Here is a 24,592-nt window from a genome sequence, read left to right as displayed (position 1 = left end):
GGGCGTTTAGGAGAAGTCTGACTAGCTTGGTGGGTTGGAGCGTGGCGATGATAACACTAAGGTTGCAGGTTCGATCCCCGTGTGGGACGACTGCATATTTATTCCTGCATTGTGCGGGTTGGACTAGATGACCCTCAGGGCCCCTTCTAATTCTATGATTCTATGACTGGGTGGCAGGGGGGACTGGGTGGCTGCCTTAGGGACAGAGATGGAGCTAGCTGCTCCAGCACCCGGAGCGGCGTACATACTGTGCACCCAGGGGTGAGGTCATGGGGTGGGGTGAATGTCTTAGAGGGGCAGGGTGAGCATCCCAGGGGGAGAGCCGCCCATAGGGGGTGGAGTGAGCTGCCCATGGCAGGTTGCTTCCTTGGGGGGGGGGAGCCGCACCGCTTTGCCAGCAGCCTTCTTCCCTTCCCTCTTCCTTTCAACAGCTCATGGGAAGCTCCCTCCCAAATCGCCCCCACTGCCCCCCTTCCTCCGCTCCTGCTTAGGGACGGGCAGAGCCTGGGCTCCTTGGAGTTGACAAATGGGGGGTGCCCAGGGAGGGAGCAGCAGCTGGCCAAAGAGGGGAAATATTATTGACTTGTTCACAGTATCTATAGTCCTCTCTACACTGAATTCTCCCCACTCCCAAGAGTGGGGAAGAAAGTAATGAAAGCAAACAGAAGAACAATTTACAAAATCTTTTAAACAGGTCCATTGAAAACCTAAACAATGTCCTTTTTGTCTCGGGGGGGGGGAGGAGGGAAGGTGGGTGTGTGCGTGCTGCCTGCCTGCCCCTTTCAAGCACTGCTTGAAAGGAGAGGCCTCTGCAGGCTGGGCACACTCAGAGGAAGGAAGGCGACAGAGAGAGACTGCAGGGCCCGCAGTGCCTGGGGATGGACAGGGAGCGGGCAGAGAGCAGCAACCCCCCAGGAGTGACAGCAAACTCCCTTGGGGTGTGGAAAGGTCTGCTCTTGCCCTGGCAGCTGCACAAAGACCTTGAGGAACTGGAGGAGGAGGAAGATGGCATCTCCCTGGGGCCACCATAAAAAATAGTAGCCAAGGTTGATGTCCAGTTTTTGCAGTGCTGGTTTGTCTTAATTTGCCTAATGACCATCCTAATTCTGAGCAGAGCTCTGAGGAAGCACCCCTTGTTTCACGGGGAGAGCCAGCACAAGGCCTCTCCGGCGAGATGCAAGCTGGGCCCAGACTGGCAGCAAAGGAGAAACCTTTGTCCCTCTGGATAACTCTCTCTGCCCTGCTGTTGGGATGTGAAGAGATGCCAGGATCTAATTATTAGATATTATCCTTCCTTCCTCACATTTGTGAGTTCAGCAAGTGCCATCCCTTTGCAGCTTAAAAAGGGAAGATTAGATAGTTTAGTTTTAGCCTTTTAGTTTAAGCAATCCAAAATGCTTCAGGCAGACTGGGTTCTCCTGGTATATTTTCCCTCTTTTCTCACACAGTCTTGTAAAAGGAAAAAAACCAACAACATTTCCTTGCTCAGAATACTTGTGGAAGAGTAACAGATGTGGCAGCTTTGTTCAGGCAGGCTTAAGATGGTAATTCAGATACCAAGACATGCTTAAGTCTAGCTTAAGATGGAGCCTGAGTTTGGAGCTCAGGTTTAGCAGATAGTCTCACATTTCTGGCTTGGTGGAAAGTGCTGAAAAAGAGACCATGTGCCCAGGGAGGTCAGATAATATATATGGCTGTGCCCCCTCTCTGTCATGGCACAGTGGGGGTCCCCCGTCTCTCACAGAGGGGACAGGGGGCACCAAGGGGCTTGAGGGGCACCAAGAGGTTTGACAGTTTATTTTATGCATCAAAATTATGTTCCACCTTTTCCTCCAAGGAGCTCAAGGTGGCATACAAAGCTCTCTTTGTCCTCATTGAACCACCACCAGAACCCTGCAAGGTAGGTTAGGATGAGGGGCAGTGACTGGCCCAAGGTCATACCTGGTAAGCTTCATGGCTAAACTCTCTCTCAGGTTCTAGTCTGATGTGCTAACCACTGTACCACACTGCTGCCTTCTACCTCTGCGTGTTGAGACACCTAAACCCAGCAGGGCTGAATGGCGACAGGCAGCCCAGATGATGTCAGCTCCCAATCCCAGAAGCGAAGTGTGTGTGTGTGTGTGTGTGTGTGTGTGTGTGTGTGTGTGTAAAAGTGGGGTTCAGCCTGCTGACACCCCCTCTCTTCCCCCCACCCCCTGCAGACTGGTGTCAGGGAAAGAAGCAAAATCTGCCTCACGGAGTCTCCCGCAACCAATGTCTCCCTCTGATTTCTTGGACAAGCTTATGGGCCGAACGTCGGGGTACGATGCCCGCATCAGACCCAATTTCAAAGGTAAAGGAGGACTTTGCTCACATCCTTTCGTAACTTTCCCCCATCAGGGCTTCCAAATCCAGGACACCACACACATCCCTCCCATGCTGAAGGTCACTCTGTGTGCAAGAATATTGGAGGCTGGAAATTTGAAAGACAGCCAGGGATGCAAAGGGCTCAGCGGCCCCTCCCTCCCTCCCCACACAAAAAGAGAGACACCAGAAGACAAGAGAGCCCTTCCCAGTGGGTGGAAGTGGGGGAGTGTCACCCCTGGGAATTATATTGCAAGACTCCTGGTGTTGGATAGATTTAGATGAGAAAGAGAGAATATTTTATCCAGTCATTATCCTATCTCTTTCTCACTTCTGTGAGAATGGAAATACCTATATTTTTTTTTAGCAGAGTTAAATCCACCATCTGCGCACGGCTTATCTCTAGAAACTGTTAGGATAAGGTTGCACGACCTTCTAGAACAATTATGATATCCAAGGATGCTCTAGGGAGACTTGGATTATCTGCTGCTGTTCATATTTCAAGAAATCGCTCGCAGGCTATTTAGTAAAACAAGAAATGTAAGGTTTACTCACATCAAAAGTCTTGCCAGGATTCAGCAGATACGGTGATGAAAATCAGACAGGCAGGCATCCTTAAATATTACAAACATCCATAGTCCAGTTCAAACTGCAGTGTGCTTTCTGGAGGAGACAGGAAGAAGTAAATATCAAGTTTCTACTGTTCGCCTTCCTGCCGCAAAAGTTTAGAGGCTATGACACAATCAAGTCCTCTGTTTGTGACTATCTAGGAATCATGCATTTGTGATTTGGCTGCCCATCCTCTCAGGCCTGGGATCATTTGAAAGACCAGTTACCTGTATCAGGCAGGATTCTCCTCCAGGTGGACCTTTGACTAAGTTGAAGGCAGCTTTGAGTTGCCCCCTGGCACCTTGTCAACTCACCTGTGCTTTCCCATTGGCTTACAGGCCCACCCGTCAACGTGACATGCAACATCTTCATCAACAGTTTTGGTTCAGTCACCGAAACAACCATGGTGAGACTCTGATTGCTCGCCTCGCCCCAAGCCCAAGGGTTCTCCTCTGCACTGGGGCTGGCTAGGCAGCGATCCCTGGGGGTTGTGCTTGCCTCTAAGTGGCTGCTGTTTCCTTGGAGGTTGATTGGGGGGCAGGGAGAGGAAAGGGGTGGGAAAGGTGGAGGCTCAGGTGATGAGGACAGTTGGGAAGAAGGCAGAGAAGAGCCTTGTGGCATGTGCATAAGAGCACACAAATAACCCTGTAGCTGGATCAAACCCATGGTCCTTCTAGCCCGGCATCCTCACTTACAGTATACGGGTCTTAGTCTATCATAGAATTACAGAGTTGGAAGGGACCATGAGGGTCATCTAGTCCAACCCCCTGTAATGCATGAATCTTTTGCCCAATGCGAGTCTTGAACCCACAACCCTGAGATTCTGAGTCTCAGGCCCTACCAGATGAGCTACGGTGGGCACAGTGGCCAACAAGAAACCTGCAAGAACTCTCTCCCAGGGGGTGGACTGGATGACCCGTGGGTCCCTTCCAACTCTACAGCGTTGATTCTCCCCTCCTGTGGTTTCCAGCAAATGGTATTTGAAGGCATTCCTGCCCCCCCAGCTGGGGAGGGAGAGCATAGCCTACGTCAATAGCCATTGATGTGCAGGAGTTCCAGAGCATTCCACCAAATCTCTTCCCAGCTTGCTTGCTCACTTGCTCCCTTATTCCCCCCCCCCCCGCCTTGCTCACTCCTGGGCCAGGAACCAGCCTTGTGTGTGAATGTTCAGGGATGCAGGAGAGGATATATTCTTTGATTATATCCTATTCCAACTTGTGTTAACAAGTTCCACAATTTAGCAGAGCAACATTCCCCTTTGAAAGTCACACAGCGGATACGTTTGCTCAGGTTCGCTAAAACCTCTCTGATAATACTGTCCTGGTATTTCCCCCTTTATTCCCTCCTAAAAGATAAGACACAACACAGTCTTCTATAAAAGTATAAAGAGAGTTTACTTACATTTCACATCTGTTCACAATAGGATCCCAGAAGGCAGACTTAGCTTAGAAAAAGCTTCCAGCCAAGAGAGGACAAAGGAACTACTGTATCTCCTTATGGGATAGATTCCAGGTGTATGTAACTTTTTCTAAGCTGGAAGCCAAGAGGGCATCTTAGGCTAAGCAGATGTTGCTTGCGTGAAGAATGAAGTCAAAGAGAAAGAGAGATGGCGGGCAGTCCTATGCTTTTGTTACCTGCACAGGTGAGGCCACGCCCACATGCAGGAAGTCTGTCCCAGCCCAGGAGACATCCCCTTCTATGTCCACTCTAGGGATGTTGTACTTGACTGCTCTTCTGTTCCACATCCCACACCCTGCACATGGATGCATGTGTGTCCTGTTGCTTGCCCCTGCCTGCCCCGCATGTGACGACTCCTCTCTGCTCTCAAGGACTACCGCGTCAACGTCTTCCTGAGGCAGCAGTGGAATGACCCCCGCCTGGCCTACCGGGAATACCCCGACGACTCCCTGGACCTCGACCCCTCCATGCTGGACTCCATCTGGAAGCCGGACTTGTTCTTTGCCAACGAGAAGGGCGCCAACTTCCACGAGGTCACCACCGACAACAAGCTCCTGCGCATCTTCAAGAATGGCAACGTGCTCTACAGCATCAGGTGGGCCAAGCGGCCCCTGGCACGGGCTCTCCCTGCTGCCACTCGGAAGCAGGGCAGGGCCCGACCCAGACCCCTTTCCACCCTGACCCCCTCCTTTCTCTCCCCTTCCCTCCTAGGCTGACACTAATCCTTTCCTGCCCCATGGACCTCAAGAACTTCCCGATGGACATCCAGACCTGTACGATGCAACTGGAGAGTTGTGAGTACCAGGGCAAAACCTTTTCGCGGTGCCAGGTGCAGTACAGTCGCCGCATCTGCAGTCTATATTTGGAGGCGAGGAGGAAGGATGGTGCCGAAATTGTTGCCAGTGAGCTGCATGGAGTGGCTGGCAGCTGGGCAATGGAAGGAAGGACTGCCAGCTGAGTCCAGGGTGGCTCCCCGATGCCATTGTTGAAGGAGAGGTTCTGGAAGGCCCAGCAGACTCTGGCCGTGGGAGAGTCCATTACGAAGCAGCTCTGGTGCTTCTCAGAAAGCAATGATGCCTTTGGTGGCGGAGTTGGAGGAGCGGGTCAAGGGGAAAGGTGATAGCCCCTGGGGGAGGGAACATGTCTCCCTCCCAGCAGCCAGCAAGGGAGGACAGTGGAACTTGTAGTCGAGCATCTGCTATGGGGTGGGATGGTGGCTGGTGCTGAGCAGAGGAAGAGGCAGTGAGCAAAGGGCTGTCCCATGGAAGATGGAGCGAGCTTGTTTCCTCCTGCTCTGGAAGGTAGGACTCGAACCAGTGGCTTCAAGTTACAAGGAAGGAAACTCCAACTAAGCACCAGGAAGAGCTTCTGAAGGTGAGAGTTGTTAGACAGTGGAACTGACTCCCTCAGGAGGTGGTGGACTCTCCTTTGTTGGAGATTTCTAAGCAGAGGTTGGGTACAGTGTTAGAAACAGAGATATGAAAGCTAGGAGCTAAATGGCAGCTTAAACCGAGATTGTGGGCGCAACAATGGAATGTCTAGGTGTGCTTTTTTAAGAACAGGAATACAAAGCTGAAAACAAATGAACTGCGGCTAAAATATTATGTTCATTTTTCACATGGTCTAGTCCTTCCCCTGCCCACCCCCCTAATATTCTTAAGAGGGTCTCTTCTCAAGTCTTCAGAGAGTAGCTTGAAGTGGGGAGGCGGAAAAAGGTCCTCCTTTCCTTCCACTCTGCAGTTTTAACCTGAAATCTTAGGTGCCGTCCTGCACCCAGAGCTCAGAAACTGCTCGCGCCAATTAAATTCCCTGTCACAAAATGCGCCTAGAACGACGGGATTTTTGAAGACTGGTTGGGTAGCCACCTGTCATGGATGCTTTAGATGAGATTCCTGCATAGCAGGGAGTTGGACTAGATTAGAGGTTCCCAAGCTTATTTGGCCTACTGCTCCCTTTTCAGGAAAAAAAATACTCTGTGCTCCCTGGAAATCTACCTTCATTGAGTGCACAAACAGAAAGATGCCTTGGCAAATTTGCATTCTTTTAATGTATCTATATTTCTAGCTACGTCCTAAGTGGGTAATCGGTCCGACTTTAACTCTATGTTACATTGATAAGCATCATTATACAACCAATGAAACATGTACAAATGGTTTTTCAACATTTTATTCTCTTCTCGTCTTTCTTCATGCTTTATTCAATGCCCACTACTGCGACTACTGCTCCCTGGATCGTTCCAGCGCCTCCCAGGGGGTGGCATCACCCACTTTGGGAAACACTAAACTAGATGACCCTTGGGCTCCCTTCCAACTCCCATTCTACGATTCTATGAATGCCTTGTGGTTTGGGAGAGGGTGCCCGACAGCCCTTGTGACTTTGTGCAGATGGCTGGTTGCCCCTCCCACCCTTCCTTCCTTCCTCACCCCGCTGCCTTTGCCTTATAGTTGGCTACACCATGAACGACCTGATCTTTGAGTGGGTGAAGGAGCAGGAAGCCGTGCAGGTGGCCGAAGGCTTGACACTCCCTCAGTTCATTCTGCGGGATGAGAAGGACCTGGGCTATTGCACAAAGTCTTACAACACAGGTAACCAGCCTCCCTCGGTCAGATGCTTCAGAATGAGCATCATTTACATCATTCAGCAATATTTATACATTTGTGGGATTCCCTGAACCCCTGGACTCCCCCCTCCTCCCCCTTCTGGTTTTCCTCAAATACGTTTTTAAAATTTTGACCGCATCTCATTGCATATATCCAACTTTAATTAAATCCTTATTTAATCCCTTACCAGTTAAAAATTACAAGTGCTATATCAATCCTGCTAACGTCTTTAAATCTTTACATTGTTCATTAATGTACTCTATGAATCTTTTTAAAATTTACTATCATCTTGCCAGTCATTTCCGTCATTTTGGTGTAGTCCATCATTTTCACTCTCCACTCTTCCTTGTTTGGGGTTTCCTCTTCCTTCCATCTCTGGGCAAAAAGCATTCTTGCAGCTGTTGTTGCATACATAAACAGTTTTTTAAAAGTCCGTTGGCATTTCTTCTCCTGCAATGCCTAATTAAAAAGTTTCCAGGATTTTTTTTATTACAAAAGTTATCTTAAACATCATTTTCACTTCATTATATATCATTTCCCAGAATGCTCCAGCCTTTTTGCATGTCCACCACATGTGGCAGAACACGCCTTCATTCACTTTAGTGTTTTGTACATTTTCGCTAATCTTGTGGGAGTCAAATACCACCGGTACATCACTTTCATATAGTTTTCTTTCAATGTACAACATGCTGTAAATTTCAAATACTCCTTCCTTAATCTTTCCCAATCAGCAGTGTCTCATGGGCACGCTCAGGGCCGGATTGAGGTTCGATGAAGCCCTCAGCTCCTGAAGGTCATGGGGCCCTTTCTATGTCCAGCTGTCCTTTGTCAACAACAAATTGTCACTGTTTTTTGTGTTGAATACAGTGGTACCTCTACTTATGAATTTAATGCATTCCGAACACACATTTGTAAGTCGAAAAAAATTGTAAGTCGAATCCCATAGGAATGCATTGGGAGAAAAATTCGTAAGTCGAAGCAACCCTATCTAAAAATTTGTAAGTTGAAAAAATCCTATCTAAACCGCATCCAAGATGGCGGACGGAGCTCCATTTGTAAGTAGAAAAATTCGTAAGTAGAGTTATTTGTAAGTAGAGGTACCACTGTATATGCTATAGGGTCATTTATGGACCTAATAGGTATCTAAAGCCATTTGCACATAACAAAATATGTATTTTATCAAAGTAACTGTTGAACTGAAATACAAATAAGAAGAAGTTTATTAATAGTGAAATACAATTAAGAAGTGTATTAATAGTGAAATAATTATTAAGCTCTAACTTATTCATAACAAACTTAATAATGCAAACACATTGGCATTTGGCAATAACAAAAGTTCCTTTAAAAACACAATGTACAAAGACGCATAATGTACAAAGACGAGAGGGCCTTCTCGGTAGTGGCACCCACCCTGTGGAATGCCCTCCCACCAGAGGTCAAAGAGAATAACAATTACCAGACCTTTAGAAGGCATCTCAAGGCAGCCCTGTTTAGGGAAGCTTTTAATGTTTGATGGATTTCTGTATTTTAATGTTTTGTTGGAAGCCGCCCAGAGTGGCTGGGGGAAACCGGCCAGATGGGCGGGGTATAAATAATAAATTATTATTATTATTATTAATCTAGTCTCTAGAAACTTGCTACAGTGGTACCTCAACTTACGAATGCCTCAACTTCCGAAGGTTCCGACTTCCGAAGTCCGCTAACCCGGAAGTATTTTCGCGTGCGTGCGTTCTGCGCATGCACAGAAGCGGCGCGCACGGTCTGCGCGTGCACAAAATGGACACTTCGACTTACGAAGGATTCGACTTACGAAGAGCGCTGTGGAACGGATCGCCTTCGTAAGTCGAGGTACCACTGTATAACATGAAATGATAATTGTAGGTTTTATTGTATTTGTTTTTTTATCTTATATTTTGGAAATGTACATCCAGGTTTTCCCCCTCTAATCCCCCCCCCAAGAGAGTGGGGCCCTAAGATAGAGCTCATTTAGCTTATATGTAAATCTGGCACTGGGCACGCCCTGTCTTTTCCCTTGCAGGGAAGTTCACCTGCATTGAGGTGAAGTTTCACCTGGAGAGGCAGATGGGCTACTACCTGATCCAGATGTACATCCCCAGCCTGCTCATCGTCATCCTTTCCTGGGTCTCCTTTTGGATCAACATGGATGCTGCCCCAGCCCGGGTGGGCCTTGGCATCACCACGGTGCTAACCATGACCACGCAGAGCGCGGGCTCCCGGGCATCTCTGCCAAAGGTTTGAAGGGGTAGGGGGAGAGAGAGAGATCTCCAGTCCACAAGATGGCGTCTTGCAAATATTTGTTGCATTATTGCTTTCCTACCCACCTTTCCCTCCAAGGAGCTCAAAGCGTCATAAGTGGATTTAGAGGAGAATCATAGAATCATAGAGTTGGAAGAGACCACAAGGGCCATCCAGTCCAACCCCCTGCCAAGCAGGAAACACCATCAAAGCATTCTTGACATATGCTTGTCAAGCCTCTGCTTAAAGACCTCCAAAGAAGGAGACTCCACCACACTCCTGGGTAGCAAATTCCACTGCCGAACAGCTCTTACTGTTAGGAAGTTCTTCCTAAGGAGAGGCTGTTTTATTTAGCCATGCTCCTTCCTCTTTCTCACTTCTCTGAGAATGCAAATCTCTATTTCAGCAGAGTTAAAATCACCCTCCTGTGTGCAGCTTATCTCTGGAAGCTATTAGGACAAGATTGCATAACCAAAGATACTTTGTCAGGGACAGGAAAAAAAGAGAGAGGTTTATTATTTATTCATCACATCCACCACCCACCTTTTCTCAAGGTAGTGTACATAGTTCCTAGAATCATAGAATGTTTTTATTTTTGCAGAAAAGACAATACAGTTATTATAGCCAGTTACATTTCCATAGATTATTATATAGATATAAGTGACATTATTATCCTAATACGTATATGCTTATTAAAAACTATATTCTGTATAAACTCATTCAAAATATCAATATATTTCTGTGAACAAAGTCTACGTCTATAAGCAATCCACTCCTAAGCCGAGAGTGTTGTCATGTTGTCAGTCCATTGATTAAAGAGGATCAGATCTTTAGTCTTCCAATTCATCAGTACAGTCATACCTTGGGTTACGAACGCTTCAGGTTGCGCATTTTCGGGTTGCACCAACTGGAATGGGTTACTTCCAGGTTTTGGCACTCGTGCATGCATAGAAACATAAAATGACATCACACGCATGTGCAGAAGCGCCGAATTGCATCACACACGTGCGCAGATGCGGCACTTCAGGCTACGAACACTGCGGGTTGCGAATGTGCCTCCTGCACGGATCACGTTCACAACCGGAGGTATGACTGTATAGAATTCATCAAAGAAATGCAGAGTTGGACGGGACCCAACCCCTTGCAATTTAAGAAGGATGTTGGAAGGTGTGCAGAGAAGGGCAACCAAGATGATCAAGGGTCTGGAAACCAAGCCTTATGAGGAACGGTTGAAGGAGCTGAATATGTTTCGCCTGGAAAAGAGGAGACTGAGAGGAGATTGGATAGCTGTCTTCTGTGGGAATGTTTAGGAATGTGGATGAGGAGATATTGTTTAAAATATATCCTATCCCAGCTTGTGTTAGCAAGCTCCAAACTTAGAAGAGTTTACATTCCCTTTTAATGCACAGCAAAAACGGTTGCACAGGCTTGCTTAAGCCTCTAGAATAAAATATATTTCCTGGATTTCCCCCTTTATCCCTCTTAAAAGAAAAGACATGACACAGTGCTCTTTAAAAGTAGAAAGAGTTTACTTACAGTACATCCTGAGTTAACAGCATAATCTCAGAAAGGCAGGCTTGCTTAGAAAAAGTAATATATACACGTGAAATTCACTCATAAGGGGTGAGACTCCATTTTCTCTCTCTTGGCTGGAAGCCGAGAGAGACTCTAACACTAAGATGTTGCTTCTCTGAAGTCGGGATTCAAAGAGACTGAAATGGCCACTGGCCAGTGACTTTACCTGGCCAGGTAATGCCCATCTCAATTACATGTAGAGGAAGCCCATCCCAGATCAGTGGCAGGAAGTTTGCTGCTGACCTGGTCAGGTGTCCCTCCATGTGGTCACTGTAGGAATTGTCGTGATTTGACTGCACCTAGCTTATATCCCACATCTTCAGGTATCTCAAGGGCTGTCACATGGAAGGGGGAACAAGCTCGTTTTCTCCTGCTCTGGAGGGTAGGACTCAATCCAATGGCTTCAAGTTATGAGAAAGGAGGTTCTGACTAAACATCAGGAAGAACTTTCTGACAGTGAGAGCAGTTTGACAGTGGAATGGTCTTTCTTGGGAGGTGGTGGACTCTCCTTCCTTGGAGGTTTCTAAGCAGAGGTTGGGTGGCCATCTGTCAGGGATGCTTGAGCTGAGATTCCTGCTTTACAGGGGGTTGGACTAGAGGACCCTTGGGATCCCTTCAAATTCTATGATTCTTTTATTCTAAGACACTCTGGGAAGGGGACCAGATCCGCAAGGGGGCTGGAGTCTTTCAAGACAAGCCCTGTCTAGCGATCCACCTTCCTCCTTTGCAGGTCTCCTACGTCAAAGCCATTGACATCTGGATGGCTGTCTGCCTCCTCTTCGTCTTTGCCGCCTTGCTGGAGTACGCCGCTGTCAACTTCGTCTCCCGCCAGCACAAGGAGTTCATGCGCTTGCGCCGAAGGCAGCGGCGGCAGCAGATGGTGAGTCGGCGGATTGACACCCCCCCACCCCCACCTGCCCTGCCCCCCACCTTGGCTGTCTTCTTGATGGAAGGGAGCGATTCGCTGGCTGTATTCCCAGCTGCTCTTCTCAGCCCAGACACAATGGCCATGATCCTGGGTTGGGGGAAGGGACGAGTGGCAATAGCTGAGCCATCCCTGCCTGCTGGGTTGCTCAACCCCTTCCTAATGGAGCAGGGTTGGCCCCACTTGCCCTCCCTTCCCAGATTCCTGGCCCAGCTGACCCTGAATTTTTGTTGAAAGTCGCCCAGGATGTGGTGGGGAGGTAGGGGCTTTGGGGGGGGGGCTGTAGCTCAAACTAGCCCAAATGAGCATGTTGAGAAGCAGATGGCTCCGAGAAGATATTTCAGGGCCTCTCACCTGTTTTGCAGGTGTTTTTGTTTCATCAGGTTCACCAAATCTGCCCCGAGTCTCTGTAGCAAAAGCAAAACAAAAAAAAACAGGTTTTGAATCTGATTTGATACCACCATCCTTGGCCACTGCAGCCAACTCCCCAAAGCTCTCCAGGTCTAGCTGGAGTCTTTCACTCTGAACCATGAGGACAAATCTTTATTTTGAGGGGAAGGGCTGGGGCTCAGTCCATGCCGAAGGCCACAGGCACAACTCCCAGCGGCTTCTCCGGGGAGGGCCAGGTGTATCAATGCAATTTGTTCCTTTTGGGGATCCTTTTCAGTCAGCCAAATCACCCAGGAAACCTTCCAGAACCTTCTTTCTCAGTCCAGTTCATCTGCTGTTGAATTCCCCTGTGGGAACAAACACCTCACCCATTCTAGTCCTGCTTAAAGTATTTATTGAAGAATTAACATTACAACCCTGTTGCTAGGGGCAAAACTATGCAAGGATCATTTCAAGTCTGTTTTTAAGACTACACTAACAGGGAGAAGATGCTTGATCCGAGAGCTGCTGCCATTCAATGTATGGAGCTGTAAGAACATAAGAATGGGGGACAACCTGGTTTTCCAGCAGTACATGTGAGAAGAATCTAGGGGGTCTCGGTAGACCCCAAGCTTAACGTGACTCAATAGTGAGATGCAGCAGCAAAAAAAGGTTGGATGGCCATCTGTTATGGATGCTTCAATTGAGATTCCTGCCTTGAATAGGGTTGGACCAGCTGGCCCTCAGGGTCCCCTTCTAACTCTGCGAATCTGTGAGCAGGATGAGATGTTGCCCAGCTGGAGGGAGTATCTCTGAGCAGGTGCAGAGGGCAAATGGCCTTCTCTAGCTGCAGCAAAGCCAGGCACAGATCTAGAATTCTAGATCTAGAATTCTAGATCTAGAATTCAGAAGAAGCCCTTCCTGGGCATGACTGCAGGGTTCCCAGGTGGGTTTGTACCCCCAGAGATAAAGCCACTGGTCTTCTAGGGCAGGCATCCCCAAACTGCGGCCCTCCAGATGTTTTGGCCTACAACTCCCATGATCCCTAGCTAACAGGACCAGTGGTTGGGGAAGATGGGAATTGTAGTCCAAAACATCTGGAGGGCCGAAGTTTGGGGATGCCTGTTCTAGGGTGTCTGTGAGACTGTGTTGCTGCTGCTGCTTCCTCCTTCCACCCCTCTCCCCTTCTCCTCAGCCCCCTTTTCCTGAGTTATGTGCCCCACTGTTCACCCCCACTGTAACCATCTCATTTGTAGAGGCCCACACATTAATAAACGAAATCGTCACGAACAGCAAATGTTGAAAGCACATTTTTAAAAGCACATTTGCGTAGGTTGGCTTATTTGGTGTCCATCCATTTCCCGGAGTTGCAAGAAAGGGCCAGGATTGCCGAAGGACCCTGGGCAATTCTGCTCAGCCCCATTCTCCTCACCCACCCCACCCCATGCCCATCTTTTGAGATGTCACCAAGCCTTGACCAAACCCTCCCCATTCAACACCCGCAGCCTTAAGGGCTTGCCAAGATGGAATCATAGAATCATAGAGTTGGGAGATACCCCCAGGGTTCATCTAGTCCAACCCCCTGCAATGGAGGAATCTCAGCTCAAGCATCCCTGAGAGATGGCCATCCATCCTCTGCTTATAAACCTCCCAGGAAGCAGAGTCCACCACCTCCCAGGAAGGAATGATTGAATGGCTCTTCTCACCAGAAAGTTCTTTCTGATGTTGAGATCCTTGTAATTTGAATCCATTGGTTCAGGTTCTACCAAGGTGTGTGTGTGTGTGTGTGTGTGTGTGTGTGTGTGTGTGTGTCTGGGAATGAGGGTTGTCCTTGGGGGGAACGGACTCCCTTGGAAAGTGGTGAACTCTCTCTCTCTCTCTCTCTGAGGTCTTTAAGCAGAGCTCGGATGACCATCTGCTTGAGCTGAGATTCCTGCCTTGCAGGCGGTTGGGCTAGGTGACCCTCAGGGTCACCCAACTCCACAACGCTATGATTCTGTGATTCCAGGCCACCCACCAGGGCCTCTAAGCCCCACTGCCTCTTTTCTGCCAGCTTCCAAAGAAGAGAGGCTGGGCATGCCAGGCACCTGGGTGTTCTGTGCATGTGTGAGTCCACCCAGAGGACTGTAGTCAACCAAGCTCTCTAAGAGGAGACCTGTTGAGCCAGAGTGAGCCACGGCCTTGGGCCTCAGTGGACAGACCCATTGCACGGGCTCCCGCCCAGAGTCCCTGTGCGCCAGCCGAACCCTCGGTCACCCACTCTCCTGTTTCTGTTTGATCTCCACTCACTGCTGGATTGTCAAAGGGTCTGAACAGCCAGACGGCCAGCTTGGAGTCCCTACGGCAGCTGGAGGTCACGCCCAGCAGCGAGTCCACCTGCGAGACCCTCTCTCAATTTGGCAGCACCGACTCCAGGGTAAAAAGCAAGCACACACCCCTTCTCCACCCCACAGATCTCCTGCTCTCCGCCTGACACCCTTCGCCACACCAACCCTCTTGTGTTTCCCCTCCCTCCCTCCCTCGCACCGCCTTCCCCACTGCCTGTGAGAACCCCACCCTGCAGTGTTGCCCACAAGTGCTCAGCACCCCCTGTATGTGTGGGAGCAAGGGTTTTTTTTGCTGGCGACGGGGTCAGCAAACAGCCCTTGGGAGCCAAAGGAGCTCAGAAGGAGAGAAGGTTGCATTTGCTGGAAGTGAGCTTAGGAGGACCGAAGGGCAGCTGCTATCAGGGCATGCATGCCGTCTGAAAGGCCCAGAGCTCTCCGTCAGGCACACACTATAGAAGCTGGAAATAGAGAAGGCTGCAGCCCCTTTTCACATGCTCTCATGGGATGCCTATGGAAATAAGGAGATAATATATTTGTTGCTCACATTTGTGAGCTGAGCAGAGTACGCCCCCTTTGCTGCAAAAATAAGGAAGCTGTTGATAATTTAAGCAATCCAGGATGATTTATCGTAGGTTGGCTTTCCTGGTATTCCCATTTTTCCTTCCTTAAAACAATAAACACACAAAACAGTATTCTTATGAGTAAAGATAGATTTACTCACCCAGTTTCACAGCAGCAGACTTGCACCAGGCTTAAAAGGTAGTTACAGACATATATGGTAGTTTAGATTAAAATGGAGTTTGAGCCATGTCTCATACTCAACACGTCCTACATCCCTAGTCACTGAAGAGGTGAGAGAGATCAGAGATCAGGAATCAGAGAGCGAGCAGGCCTGGGGACGTGACCAGCTTATATAGGCTGCTCACCTTTACCTGGCTAGACACAGTGGGAGTGGCTCTCCCAGGGAGGATTTCCTGTAGAGACCCAACTTGCCTTTCTAGCAAACATGCCTTGTTGGTTTGACTGCCTTGTAGACATCCCACCTGCTCTGCTGTGGCATGTCTCTGGTGTTACCTCGAAAGCAATTGCGTCCCATTAGTTTCAGTGCCCTGGTTCAAGCCACCATCCTTTGAGGAAGGATTTTGGGCTTGAGCCATGATACTGCAGCATCGAGGCACCTGCTGTCCTGTAGACAAGACGGAGAACCTTTAAGCTGTGACTTAAGCAATGACCACAGCTCCCTGGGCTGCTCCTTCCCTTCCCCAGGAGGAAGAGGTTGTCCGCGAGAGCCGCTTCTACTTCCGGGGCTACGGCCTGGGCCACTGCCTGCAGCACATGAAGGACGGTGGGGCAATGGAAAGTCTTGACATCTACAGGCCGCCCCCTCCCACCTCGCTCCTGAGGGAGGGCGAGACGCTCCGGAGGCGCTACCTGGACAGGGCCAAGCGCATCGACACCATCTCTCGGGCGGTCTTCCCCCTCACCTTCCTGGTCTTCAACATCTTCTACTGGGTGGTCTACAAAGTGCTTCGCTCAGAGGACGTCCACCAAGCCACACCCTGAGCTCTTACCAGGACTCGGAAGCTAAGCCACAAGGACCTTGGGAGCTGCATTCTGTCTGGCGTTCACCTTGCAAAGCATCGGGGCGTTGATCTCTCTCTCTCCCCCACGCCCTTCGTGTTTCCTGGACACAAGTTTCCCAGTGCTGGCCAAGAAAACTGGCGAGCTGTGCATGGCATGAGAAGGTCCAAAGCGGAGCTTGCTCCCACTACTTCCTCCAGTACCTCCACCACCGAAGCATAGCATTTAAGGGTGGGGCATGTTTCTCAAAGTGCTGACGTTCCTGTCCCAGGGATTTTAAGGTGCCACCAGCCTGTTGGAGGCACCAACATTTCTGCTCTAGACCTGTGTTGCTGTTCCAAAGCCCCTGCAAGGAGGTGGGAGAGTAAGTGGGACTCAGTTTTACAGCTCTGTAGTATAGCGTGCTTCCACCGCCGCCCTTGCCATCTAACCCACAATCCCACCGACACTCAGCCAGCATAGTCCAACAGAGGATCTTCTTCGAGGAGGGCGTTTCCCAGTCACACAGCATGGTCCTTACATCAGCTGGGCTCCTGCCCTGCATTAGCAGCATGGATATGTCTTGTAAACAACGCCACTTCCTGCCATCTCCCCAGCCCCAACACCACCCACAGATCTGGAAGAGCAGCCAAACTCAGTGGTGCAGGGGGTGCGAGTCGGGGGACTGGGACATGGGGCAGATATGAAGGTCCTTTATGACAAGGCAGGTGGGCTCAGTTCTTGATGGTCTAGAGAACCTGCCCAGAAATGGAAACACAAGGAAGGCACAAGTAATGCAACTCTCTCTCGCTGTGTGTGTTTATACTTTTTAGAAATGTTTAACTTCTGCTTGGATGGACTATGAGAGAAATGTTTTGGTGTCCTCGTGCAACACAGTTCAGTTCTTTTTTTGGGGGGGGGCATAGTTTTTATTCCTTTTCCTCTTTAAGCTGTTTATCATGGTTGCATTGAGATATATCTTTGTTTACATTAGAGCATATGACATGCAACAATTACATAAAATTAAAACTAAGACAACAATAAACAATAAACTCAGACAAATGTTTATGACAAAGTTGTGTCAAAGTGTATATACCAAAAGTATGACAATTCCTACAGATGAAATGGTGCAAAGTAGCGGTGACAGTAAGTAAGAGGTATTTTGTATCAATAACAATTAGAATTTATAGGAAAGGGGTAGGGAAAAATTAAAATATGTACTTCATGCACGCTAGACTGTGCTGTAAACTTTGGGTACGGTTCTTCCATACGCCTCTTTATTTGTGTAATCAATAAAGTCACATCAGATTGCATAAAAATCGTCATGATTCTTTTGCCCTCTTGCTACTTTTAATTTTTGTGGCAGTTTTTCCAATCCTGTTGTTTGCCAGATTGCATTAGACTATTGGTCATTAATCAACCATTATTTGTGATTTTTCCCATGTCCTGGCAATGGTTGTTCTTGCAGCAGTTAATGGATGTGTTATGAGATTCTTTTCCCTTATTTTGCAACATATTGTGACTTGCAAGTTAAGTAGAGCCAGTCCTGGGGGTCTGTCTGCCTTGTAATCAAAGAGATGCTGGAGACACAGGGCAAGGGAGGGCGTTGCCTCATGGTGTGCTTCCTGAAGGCTTCGGCTCTCCGCAAAACAGGGCTAGAATGAGACCATATTGAATTAGGACACAAAAGCATCGGAATTCAGAATCCCACCCTCCTGGCACCTAAACAGGGACAGCATTGGCATGCAGTACATTTTCCAGAGGAGAGGGCTCCTTAATAGAATGAGGGAAAGTGAAGAAATGGAAAGCTCCTAGGCCTATAGTGACATCTAGGGACCATGGATGGGAAGTTTGCCTCAATGCAGGGCAATCCTCTTGAGAGCTCAGTATACATTTCTTTTAGACTGCACAGATTCTCCCCAATCAGTGACATAGTAAGGGGGGTGCGGTGGGTGTGGGCCGCCCTGGGTGTCATCACTGAGGGGGGGGGTGACAAAATGGCAAAAATAACTGAATTGCCAAAGCCTACAAAGACATGGAATTTCATTGGGTATATTGCTTTTAAAAAAGAAAGTTTAAGCAGCGTTTAAAAGAAGCCTGCCCAATGAAGGTGTCTGCCTAAGATCAACAGCCCGGGAGACCCAGGGAATAGATGCTGTCCCTCTAAAATATGGATTTCTTGCAAGTGCAGGACAGATATTAAGCGGCACTTGTGAAAAGTCCCAGTTCCAGAGATGGAAGTCGGACAGGTCAATCCTTCAAGTAAACTGACCCCAAGCTATTGAGGGCTTTGTACACTAATAGTCGCCCCTCTAATTTGGCTGAATAACAAACCAGAAGTGCAGATTTTTGACAGTGTTGAGGTGAATGATGTAGAGAAAGAAGCCTCTCCGTCTTCCTGCTACTGGAGGAATTTCTGTGAAAACAAGGCCTATCACTGGTTATGTTTTTGCTAGAATGAACTTGAGTTGAACATTGGGTAACTGAGGAAGTGAACTTCCTCTGCATTCTCCCTGCCCTGCCCCACCACCTCCGAAACCTCAAACCGGCCTGTTTCCTGTTTCTGTGAGAAAAAAACACATCAAGCTGCAAGTCAGTTTCAAGTGGCAGCAATTGTGCGGATGGAGATAGCTGCTCTCCCTGAACCTAAGTTGCTTCACTGCAAAAACGAATGGTCCCCCCCCCCAATTCTCTAGGCGTGGACAATGAAGTCACCTCTCCACAGAGTCCTGGTGTTGCACCTGATGGGAATCTTCACAGGAGACAATCAGGTATGAAAGGGCACCTTGGAGGGTGGAGGAGGGGGCAAAGGGGTGGGCTTCAGTCCAAAATTTCATCTTAAACCTGGAGTTTGGGTTTCACCAGCCTCCCATGATCAGAACTGGAGGAAAGAGGAGCTGTGGCTATGAAGGTCCGATCTCGAAGATGAGAAGCCACCAGTGTTGTCTACAGGGTTTCAGGCAAGGGATATTCCCAGCCCTTTCTGGAGATGTCACCTGGGACCTTCTCCTCTAACACAGGGCTTTGGCTCAGACATTCCTCAGACTTGGTCCAGGCATTCTTCAAGGAAGTCAGTCACTGCTAACCTCCAGGGTCAAAGGTGCTATACCTTTGCAAGGGCTGGCTTTTGCAAGTATCTGATTGGTCCATGGGCAATGTAGGTAACTGGATGCCAGATGAGATGGACCCTGGGAAACATAAGATCCTGCCTGTTGGATCAGGCCAGTGGCCCTTCTAGTCCAGCAGTCTGTCCTCACAGCAGCTGACCAGATGGGAAGCCCACAAGCAGGGCACAAGTGCGAGAGCCCTCTCCCCACCCTGTGGTTTCCAGCAACTGGTATTCAGAAGCATTATTACACACAGCTGTGGAGACAGAACAGAGCCACCATGACAAGCAGCCACGGAGAGCCTTCTCCGCCCCCTAAAGATTCAGATCTTTACTGAAGAAGTTGTTCACAGCTCTGCCCCCCAGCCCTCAACAACTAGGGGCAGAGGTATCAATGCCTTTGCATGGAGCTGGAGAAGTCAGAAGGAAGGGTTGCCGAGAGCCCCAGACGATACCAAGGGAAACATTGCTTCCTTTTTCTCAGTGCTAACTGGACACAATTCAACTTCCAGGAAGCCAGGAAGCCAGCCCTCTTCACTTTTAGCATAGATATATTTTTTGTTTTCTGCATATGTGCAGTTGGAAACAGCCTCAGCACACACCCCAAACAAGGAAAAGGGGCAGTTTGTAAAGAGTCTCGTTTCCTTTTTATTGTTTTCTTAGAGTAGGTAGTGATTTGGGGAACACCTTATTTATTCAGAAAAAATTATGCACTGCTTGATTTGTGATGCGGGTGGTGCTGTGGTCTAAACCACTGAGCCTAGGGCTTGCCAACTGGAAGGTCAGCGGTTTGAATCCCCACAACTGTGTTAGCTCCCGTTGCTCGGTCCCAGCTCCTGCCCACCTAGCAGTTCGAAAGCACATCAAAGTGCAAGTAGATAAATAGGTACCACTACAGCGGGAAGGTAAACGACATTTCCATGTGCTGCTCTCGTTTCGCCAGAAGCAGCTTTGTAATGCTGGCCACATGGCCTGGAAGCTGTCTGTGGACAAATGCTGGCTCCCTCGGCCTATAGAGTGAGATGAGTGCGCAACCCCAGAGTCGTCCGCGACTGGACGTAACGGTTAGGGGTACCTTTACCTTTACCTTTTTATTTGTGAAAACTAAACAAACCTCAACGTGCTTTACAAAAAAATATACAACAACAACAACAACAACAACAACAACAACAACAACAACAACAATTTATTATTTATACCCTGCCCATTTGGCTGGGTTTCCCCAGCAACTCTGTGTGGCTTCCAACAAAATATTAAAATCACAATAAAACATCAAACATTAAAAATGTTCCCTAAACAGGGTTGCCTTCAGATGTCTTCTAAAAGTCAGATAGTTGTTTATTTCCTTGCCATCTGATGGGAGGGCCTTCCACAGGGTGGGCGCCACTACCAAGAAGGCCCTCTGCCTGGTTTTCTTATCAATAGGAAAAATCAACAACGTAAAACTTTCAAAAAATTAAAAAAAACAATAGAGTAGAAACAGATTGGAGGACACTCCTTCCTTGGAGGTTTTATAGCAGAGGTTGGACGGCCATCTGTGTCAGGGATGCTGCATAACCTTGACCTGAGATAGGAGCCTCCATCGCAAAGTCTCACCTTCCCAGCCTCTTCGTACGCTAAGCTGCTTACCCATCTTATTCTTTTCTGCTTGAGGTCTCCCATAACTCCAGCCCAAGACAAGACCGTTTTTTAGGCAACGAGTTAATGCTTGACATGGCCCTGAATTCCTTCGATGACCAATATGAGGGCTGTGAACAGACGATGGAGGAGGAGATTGCACAGCTAAACCAAACTGAGTTCCTCAGGAACAAAATTTATGCCAGAGCCTGGAAGTTAACAGCCAACTTGAGGGATGATAGTAAGTGGCTCGGAAACCTCAGGCCAGAATATTCTGCAGCAATCATGGCTTATACCTTTGAAGAACCCAAGTTGTATCTTGATTTCAATGCAGCTGTAAGAAAAGCTGGGGAATCGAAGGCACATTACCAGAATAATTTCAACTTCAAGACCTTCCACTTTCTCCTGACCAGAGCCCTTCAGGATCTGAGGATCTCCAACACCCCCAGTCCCCCCTGCTACAAGGTGTTTCGTGGAGTCAGCAATATCCACTTCAGCGCTACCGTTAAGGATACGGTCCGTTTTGGCCAATTCACGTCCTCGTCACGGCAAGAGTGGATTGCACAGGGTTTCACTGCAGATTCTAAATCGGGAGTTGGGCAGCCTGTGGCCAAAACCATCTTTGAGATTTACACTTGTCATGGGGTTCTCATCAGAGAATTTTCTGACATGCCCGTTGAGGATGAGGTTCTGATCCCACCCTACGAGCAGTTCAGGGTGGTAAGTTCCAGAAAGGGTGAGGATGGCACAACCCACATACAGCTCCACTCTGCTGGAAAATTCAGCAAACACAACTGTGCATATGCAAGGGGTAAGAACCCAAGCAGTTACTCCTGGGATCAGAGAACAGAAAAGTTCCTTCCTTCCTTCCTTCCTTCCTTCCTTCCTTCCTTCCTTCCTTCCTTCCTTCCTTCCTTCAGAATGGGAGAGGGATAACTGTCCTTAATCATAGTGCAGACCTATTGATATCAGTAATTTAAGTCAATTTATTTCATTGCTCACACTCTGAATATGTCTAATATTGGATGTCAACCCCTAATAAAACAAAGTAAAAGCAGCATCAAATAGCAGAGTTAAAATTATAATTACAAAGAAGAGGCAAAGAAAGTAAACTTCTTATAGAGTTGCCATATGTCCTCTTTTCCCAGGACATGTCCTCCTTTTCATGGGTCGAGTCGTCATAGCGATCCATAGTTAAAAGTAGAAGTTGGCAAATTATTATTATTATTACTACTATTACAGTGGTGCCTCGTTAGACGGATTTAATTTGTTCCATGGGTCTATTCTTATAACGAAAAATTCGTCTAGTGAATCCCATAGGTATGCATTGAATTTTTTTTTTTTTTAAAAAAAATTTGGCCATAGGAATGCATTAATTGAATTTCAATGCATTCCCATGGGAAACCGCGATTCGCTAGACGAATTTTTCATAAAATGAATTCGTCTAGCGAGGCAACCTCCGCTAGAAAATCCTTTCTTTAAGCGAAAATTTTGTCTTGCAGGGTGTTCGTTAAGTGAGGCACCACTGTATTTATTGAATTTATATACCGCCCTATACCCAGGGGTCTCAGGGCAGTTCACAGAATAAAATCAAGATATAAAACCACAAAATACATACTAAAAATAAAAACAGCAACCCTCTTATTTGCTCTTCAAAATATGGCAAACCTAGGAAGGTTATTTTTAGAGGGCTAACGATGTCCTATATCTGGCATGGGAATCTCAGGCCCAGGATCTGAAGGAAGATGCCTAGGCTTCTCTCTAGCCCAGGGGTCCCCAGACTTACCGCGCAGCGGGCCGGTGCCCGCCGCGCCGACCGCGGGGCGGGTCGGAGGGCAGGGGAGTGCGCGCGCAGCGGGCCGGAGGGCGGGGGAGTGCGCGGCCGTGCGCATGCGCACACGCACACGGGCGGGAAAAAAATCGCCGAAAATCGCTTGTGCGCATGCGTATGGGCCTCCCCCGACCCGGAAGTGCATCGGAAATGACCTCTTCCGGGTCGGGAGAGGCCCATACGCATGCGCACAAAGGATTTTCAGCAATTTTTTGCCGATTTTTAAGATCGTCGCCGCGCCGCGCGCCGTAAGAGCGGGCGGCGGCAGCGGGCGGCGGGGGTCGTTGCGGGCCGGATTGGGAGGCCGATTGGGCTGCATCTGGCCCGGGGGCCGTAGTTTGGGGACCCCTGCTCTAGCCCTTTGCCTTCTGGGCTCCACTCCTCACTGTATCAGCTCTGTAGCCTCCTCACATACTTTTCACAGTGTGGAATGTGTAGTGGTGGAATGTGTAGCTAGTGTGGTGTAGTGGTTAAGAGTGGTAGACTCGTAATCTGGGGAACCGGGTTCGCGTCTCCGCTCCTCCACATGCAGCTGCTGGGTGACCTTGGGCTAGTCACACTTCTCTGAAGTCTCTTAGCCCCACTCACCTTACAGAGTGTTTGTTGTGGGAGTGGAAGGGAAAAGAGAATGTTAGGCGCTTTGAGACTCCTGAAGGGGAGTGATAAAGCAGGATATCAAATCCAAACTCCACTTCCACTTCTTCTTCTTCTTCTTCTTCGGGTGCAATAATGCCATAGGGGGCAGGTGAAGGTTAATAATACATGAATGACTAATGTTGTGATTCTTGTTTTAGGTGGGAACTACGAGGACGATGCTGTGGACCAAGGGTCACTAAAGTTTTTGGACCAGTGGGAACACTCCGAATTTTGAGAAAGTGCTGGGTGGGCCAGTCACCAGAGGTGCCAGCTTGTGAAGGCAACTGGAGGGGCCAACGTTATGTGTGTGATGGCAGGACGTCGGGAGGAGCTGGGGGCACAGCTGAACGCAGCGGCCGTGTGGCTTCAATGGCCAGTGGGCTCTGCCTCTGCCACCTCCCAGGGCCACCACCGACAGGGGGCTGCTTTGAATCTCCTTCCCTTCCACAGCAGGAAGAGGAGGAGCCAGATGCCGGAGCTGGGCCACGGTTGGCTCCACACTCTGCTTCAATGCTTTTTGAATGTTGACGGGGTGCCCCTACCACCCAAAATATGGGGGGAGGGCCAAAATATCTGTGTCCCCAGGAGCTTAGGACCCTGCCAGTCACAAAATGGCTGCCTCAGAGATGTGAAATAGCACAAAATCTAACACCAAACCTGGTTAGACACATATCACGTTGATATCCAACACACTCTCTGCTGTTAAAGACACGAAGAGGACAATGGAAGCTAAGATGATCCCCAAATGTTCTCCAGGAAGGTGATAATCTTGGGAACACATTGATCTCTGTCCTTGATCTTGTGGCATTTGTGATTCTGTTTTCCACAGCGACAATTGGGAATGTTGCTTCCGCTGCCTGCAAGCAGCTCTAGCATGGCATCTGAAGTCATCCTTGTATCAAAACAGTTCTCATAGAGGTTGTAGCCAAGGTGATGTAGGGTGATCCCGGTTGATCTCCTGGATGGTGAACAGGGAGGACAAGGTGTGCCAGTAGAACCTAGACCAGGCACAGGCAAACTCGGCCCTCCAGATGTTTTGGGACTACAACTCCCATGATCCCTAGCTAGCAGTGGTCAGGGATGATGGGAATTGTAGTCCCAAAACATCTGGAGGGCCGAGTTTGCATATGCCTGACCTAGACGATTCGTTGCAATAAATGAATCAATTAAAAAGAGTGAAACTGCTACTCACAGCTGAATGAAAACAAGCATGATATGATCCACAATGCTTAGTATTCATTTAATTATCTTATTGCATTTATATCCAAATTGTATTCTATTCTATCCATTATATACCATGGGTAGGCAACCTAAGGCCCAGGGGCCGGATCCAGCCCAATCACCTTCTAAATCCGGCCCAAGGATGGTCCGGGAATCAGC

General features: G+C 48.5%; 2 protein-coding genes and 1 long non-coding RNA gene across 3 annotated transcripts; 2 read left to right on the top strand and 1 right to left on the bottom strand.

Moving 5' to 3' along the window:
• The first annotated feature begins 2,208 nt into the window (after nt 1–2,208).
• LOC118092318 (glycine receptor subunit alpha-4) lies at nt 2,209–16,942 on the top strand. The gene is made up of 9 exons (XM_088654428.1): nt 2,209–2,332; nt 3,291–3,358; nt 4,782–5,005; nt 5,122–5,204; nt 6,855–6,995; nt 9,049–9,263; nt 11,572–11,721; nt 14,441–14,551; nt 15,729–16,942. The coding sequence occupies exons 1-9, from the start codon at nt 2,254–2,256 to the stop codon at nt 16,023–16,025; spliced, it is 1,368 nt and encodes a 455-aa protein (XP_088510554.1). The 5' UTR covers nt 2,209–2,253; the 3' UTR covers nt 16,026–16,942.
• A 123-nt stretch (nt 16,943–17,065) lies between these two features.
• Nucleotides 17,066–18,638, bottom strand: LOC148684335 (uncharacterized). The gene is made up of 2 exons (XR_015946455.1): nt 18,357–18,638; nt 17,066–17,677 (listed from the first exon to the last, which is right to left on the bottom strand). It is a non-coding gene; the product is annotated as an uncharacterized LOC148684335 (long non-coding RNA).
• On the top strand, nt 18,621–24,176 carry LOC118092305 (erythroblast NAD(P)(+)--arginine ADP-ribosyltransferase-like). The gene is made up of 3 exons (XM_035130231.3): nt 18,621–18,793; nt 20,782–21,556; nt 23,371–24,176. The coding sequence occupies exons 1-3, from the start codon at nt 18,728–18,730 to the stop codon at nt 23,445–23,447; spliced, it is 918 nt and encodes a 305-aa protein (XP_034986122.3). The 5' UTR covers nt 18,621–18,727; the 3' UTR covers nt 23,448–24,176.
• The last annotated feature ends 416 nt before the right edge of the window (nt 24,177–24,592 follow it).

The sequence above is a fragment of the Zootoca vivipara genome, chromosome 11 (genome assembly GCF_965207765.1).
Source record: "Zootoca vivipara chromosome 11, rZooViv2.hap1.1, whole genome shotgun sequence".
Taxonomy (NCBI): domain Eukaryota; kingdom Metazoa; phylum Chordata; class Lepidosauria; order Squamata; family Lacertidae; genus Zootoca; species Zootoca vivipara.
Note: the sequence above shows the minus strand (reverse complement) of the source record. Positions and strands in the feature narration are given on the sequence as shown.